Genomic DNA, 5,437 nt, shown 5'->3' with positions numbered 1-5,437 from the left:
CTGTAATTAATTTTTTCATTATTTAGGAAGCATTATAAATAGTTATGTTTTTAAAAGAAAAAACTACTATTGTTATACATAACACATTCAATTAAACTAAACTATGCATACCTGTTTAAATATATTTACACATGGCTTGTGTATATCGTATATATATATACATATATATTATTCATACCTTCGGTGTATAGGACGCAAGCAGATTTTGACATCAAATTTTGTGGTAAAAAGTGCACCGAAAAATACGGTAAATTAGCTCTTCAACAACATAAATAAATGCAATTTTAATTTATCTTTATTTTGGAACTTCTTCACTAATTTCTTCTTATCCGCAAAAAAGTTATAACCACTCAATATATGGAAACTCCACACTGTGCTTTTTAAGTTGAAAATTTGTCATTGCATACCAAATTTAGCAACCATTAAATATGTCCTGCATAAGCTAAGGATAACAATTTGATAAGGGATATGAACTAAAGAACACAAGAGTGCACTATTGAAGTAGTAACTCATAAGTGACAGCATAATGAGATATTTTGATCCAAATCCACACTTAAAAGCACATGTTGACATGAGTCCTGTAGAACTAGGTACTATCTGAATGCAAAGCAGAGCCCCAGACAAAGAACACATAATCATTGCTTGGGACAGCTGAGCACTTAATGACGCAGCGAAAAGACATTCTATAATTGTGTTATGCCGTTCAAATCGATGATAGATTACAAAGTTTTGAAGCTCATTTCCAATGCTCTGGATTCAGCCTACCGATAATGCAGCGAAAAGACATTCTATACCTGTGTAATGCCATTCAAACCGATGATAGATTACAAAGTTTTGAAGCTCATTTCCAATGCTCTGGATTCAGCCTACCGATGATGCAGCGAAAAGACATTCTATACCCTTCAAATCGATGATAGATTACAAAGTTTTGAAGCTCATTTCCAATGTTCTGGATTCAGCCTACCGCAAGGATTGAACATTTTCCGCTTTGATGCAACTATAAAACTTTCAGCCCATTCATCAGCCAGGTTAAGCCAAATTAACTGACTACTTTTACGACATAATAACACAAATTAAACTTCAGAAATTTTTTGAGCCATGCCACAATAAGACTCTCAAGACGCCAGCACTCCCCAGAGTAACGTACACGTCAACAAACACTGTCATACCATACCTAAGCCATGTATATCTCAAGTGGTAAAAACGGTAATTGGACCACCGTTCATCAGCCAAGATTTCAAAACATTTGTGGAACACCTAGATTTCATCCATAGCAAAATTACATCACACTGGACCAGAGCCAATGTTGAAGCAGAAAGATTTATGAGGAACCTTATTAAAGTACTAGAGCAATCACGTCAAACCGTGGATGATTTTCTACAAAACTTTCAAGCTACTTCACATTTCAAATAGGAAAATCACCTGCTCCAACTAAAATTAGAACAACTTTTCAGAGTTTCAGCAGATCGAACAAAGACAAATAGTTTCAACTGAGGGATCCAGCAACTGTCATGAAAAACAAGTAGGCAAATATTTGTATACTCATCAACCTAATATAACAGTTGGTGTCATTGTACTAGTGAAACAGAAAGGGGTAATTAACCTCACAACTTAGATCTTCACTGATGTAAAAATGGTCACTTATCATTCTCAACAGAAAGACAAAAATATGACCACCAGGAATTCGTTATTCTTCAAACGTCTTTGAGGACCCAAGGAAAACAAAATATTCAGTATAACAGGTCTACATCTCATGATCATTCATGAAAATAAAACACCAATCTTCTTAGATGAAGACTGTAATAGCTTCACTCCAACTACAAACTGCAAACTTAAACAATCAACACAAAGCAGGCTTCCCATCGGACCCCACATTACTTTTACTTAACAATTTTCTACGTAAACTAGGAAGAGGACAAGAGTAGACAGAAGCAAGCTCTGTCTGTACTGCAACGGCAATAAATATATATGTAAAAAAAAGAATCGCTAAGAATTTTTAACTTAGAAGAATCTTATGTGATATATATATATATATTAACTTTTTCATATTATGCTTATTGTTAAGTTATATTCCATTTTGATGGAAGTGTTAGACCATTTGTAATTTGCCTAGTTAGATACTGTATTAGATCTTTTATAATATGATGCAGTGTTTCTATGTTCCTCCCTTACTGCGCATACCTGTGTGAAGCTACTACTGTTTGAAGGTCAAGAAACCCAGAGTCGTGGGCCATCTACAATCGAGAATAAATTGGTAAACAAATAACTTATATCTTATATAATTATTTCACTGTAAAAAAACAAAAAAAAACATTGACATTACACACCTAAGATAATACTTGCTTAAACTTCACCTGTCAACATATTTTTACTAAATTCTAGGCTTCGAGCTGACTCCTGGCATTACTCTCTTAATAGAAGAGCTTGTCTGTTGAAAAGTGATCATCCAACTCCTAATTAAGTGTTAGCCAATAGTGTTTTAGCGCAAGTTCACAGATTAGGCTATATGTGTTCTCTCTACCCTCCGGGAATCGAACACCAGATTTTAGCGTTGTAAGTCCGTAAACTTAGTGCTGACACACCGGCGTACTACTCGTCTACCAGTGTATCAACGCTTTGTACTTTCTGTTGCTTATTAACGTAGTAGATGTTTAAGCTCTGTTAAGAAACAGAATCAATAAACCAGATGCGCCTGCTTTTTCTTAATAATAAGAAACTCGATAACCCGAACCTTCTTGGAAGATAGACCTTCTTAAAAAAATAGATGATGAATAAATTACAACAGACAAAAATAAGATCAGCCACGAAAATTACAAAACAATAATTGATGTTCAGCCATAATCTACATGTGCATGTACCAAACATCCTTATAATTCTAGCCAGATTGTGGTGTCCCATGGAGCAGTGTTACTAAGGCGCGAAAAGGACGCCCTCCTGTAGCGTGGATCAAGGATGCGACGGTAATAGAAAGGCGAGCCAAGGTGCGATCGTTCATTAGTTTTTGCTTGTTGCTACAGCAACCTCGTGCATGTAATGCTCTTTGTGAATCTACGCCCTCATAGGTAAACCCCCCTGGTTTTGTCGTCACAGAAACAAAATTTTCTTCCGTGAAACGCATCTGTGATGGTGTTTCTATGGAAACTCGTTCGCTGTGGTTAGACTAGCAGTAGAAGTAGGAACAGCCAGTTTCTAGCCAGTATGCTCTTTTGTAATAGTTCGATAAGTAACACAAACAAACATTTGCAGACGGAGCGTTCTTATATGCACACTTCAATTAAAAATAGATTTTGAAAAATGTTTAGGTGTTGGCACTTGTACTATTTGTCGCGTTGTAGGTCATAATAAAGGGCACGTGATGTTTTGCTTCTATACTAAAAACCCAGTTACGTCAACATGTAAAACTTGTTTTTCCGAGGTCGTACTAAAAAGAAAACAAAACCTGCTGTTTCAGGGGTGTTTCTTGGCAACCTCACATTCTGCTTACAAATAGATACTGGAAGCAACATCGGCCTGGAGTGTTTCTGGAGGAAAATTCAACTTAAAGCGCAAGAGAAAAAATAATCAGTGCCTTATCAGTTTTAAAAGTTGAACAAGCAAGATACAAAGACAGTCAAAGTGAATGATACCAAGTTTACGCTGTATGATGATGCTACGTTATAAAAAACAAATGTATTTTCATTGCGAAATTAAAATACGTATATATACATATATTAATTTCGTTAGAAATGTTGTCAGTATTTCCAGTAATAAACTATCTCTTCAAACTAAATGTTTAAACATTTAATTGTATTCCATTATATAACTTTAAACGTATAGCAAATATGTTTACATAATTTTTGTTACATTCATTAAATATAACTTTATAAAGTTTTGTAATCAACTGGTTTTTACACGACTTTTTTTGTTTATTTTCATGACATCTAACGTTTCTTATTAAAGGTGTAAACTAGTTTGCCCATAGGTGTGTTCTTACTGCCTTTCACGATTCTCTGGCTTCTCCCTTTTCTAACCCTGAACCTTGGAACTAGCCTCCGCCTTCGAGTACCATAAAGGTCACAATCACGTCTTCGCTGCAGAAACCGGTCTTTTAGCCCAATCACAAAACATCTTGAGGCGCTTGTTCATCAAGGTAGGCGTGGATTTGTGTTAGAGCGCATGCGCTCAGTTTATAGCTTTTGATACTCTGTATTCTTGTGTTACATCGCCGCGAAGCGCCTTTATGTTATGTTGACGGAATGATCTGAGGTTTTGAAATGTGTTTCTTACTTTCAATTTATTTCGTTTTTCGTAGAGAGAATAGATATCATAATGTATAGAAAAGTCCATAGTGATCCCATACGGAATAAATGAAAGTTTGAGAAAAAGGAATGTCACTGTATAAAGGACCTTTTCAAAGTGTTATTTTTTTCATGTCCCCAGCGAATGCAGGCAGAATCGTAAGGAAACCATTCTTTCTGACGCAGTACGACGCTGCCGCGGCCCCGATTTATGGGTGGTGATGGGGCCGTGGCTTTTCGGCAGCTACCCGTTATTGTCTATCGGTTGTGCATTTTCACGTTTTCTTTTCTTGCTCCTGATAACAAGCAGCTTGAAAAGTGCAGGTAAGATTTAATAGGCTCTTAAACTTGCTTAACGTACAGAGAAACTTTATATTTTTTACTAATAGAATTATAAACACAGGATTTGCATACTTTTTAAGTTAACCATTAGTTAATTGAATATATTATTTAATTAGGCGAGAATTTTCAAATAACGATACGAAGCTGGAGTGTAAATTGTAATATTTAGAGGAATATACAGTTAAATTACAAACCCATGGAAACTGGAGTTTTGAAGACTTGGATGAACCTAACTCACAAACCATATGTCTGTTTTTAACCTAAGTTTAACAAAAAGTGGATATTCAGCAGCCTTAAAAATGTCGTATTGCGTTTGTACAAGACGTGTGTCTTGCTTAGGTTTTTACAATCGTATGTGAATGCTACAATAACTTTAATAAGTACCTCACAGTATTGAGAAGTTTTTATGTTTAGCATTAATTTATTTACGTTCGCCCCCAATTCCACCCATATACAAATATTCATACTGTTCTGAATTAAGAACATATCTGTATTTAAGTTGATGCACCTGTTGTTGGAGGAATTATTTTTTTTTAATTAGAAACAATCACCGTATTATTGGTAAAAATACCACAGTGTCCCTTATTACGTTTTCCTGATATTCAATTACGTTTTTTAGTGTATGATAAAATATAAATTAGGGAGTGGAATTTTGTTTATTCAACAAACTATATGCTTTAAATAAGTTTATTGTAGTTGTGATGGCTTTGTAGTACCAACAAAAATAACTTCCGAAATTATATACATTTTAGCTGCAGGCAATGTAACAAATTCTTGAAAGAAAACAGAGAGGGCTAGTAAACGTCACGTTAGTGTAG

General features: G+C 35.1%; 1 protein-coding gene across 2 annotated transcripts in view; it reads left to right on the top strand.

The window, feature by feature from the left end:
* Positions 1 to 5,437, top strand: part of LOC106461501 (RGM domain family member B-like) — a 160,290-nt gene that overhangs the window by 118,558 nt on the left and 36,295 nt on the right. Inside the window, exons 1-2 of one of the 2 annotated variants that reach the window (XM_013921323.2) lie at positions 4,041 to 4,129; positions 4,420 to 4,601. In XM_013921323.2, the coding sequence (XP_013776777.1) occupies positions 4,499 to 4,601 (103 nt within the window). In that variant the 5' untranslated portion in view covers positions 4,041 to 4,129; positions 4,420 to 4,498. Of the gene's footprint in view, positions 1 to 4,040; positions 4,130 to 4,419; positions 4,602 to 5,437 lie in introns of those variants that run through there. The other variant, XM_022388478.1, reaches the window with a different exon arrangement.

Source organism: Limulus polyphemus, unplaced genomic scaffold (genome assembly GCF_000517525.1).
Source record: "Limulus polyphemus unplaced genomic scaffold, Limulus_polyphemus-2.1.2 Scaffold973, whole genome shotgun sequence".
Taxonomy (NCBI): domain Eukaryota; kingdom Metazoa; phylum Arthropoda; class Merostomata; order Xiphosura; family Limulidae; genus Limulus; species Limulus polyphemus.
Note: the sequence above shows the minus strand (reverse complement) of the source record. Positions and strands in the feature narration are given on the sequence as shown.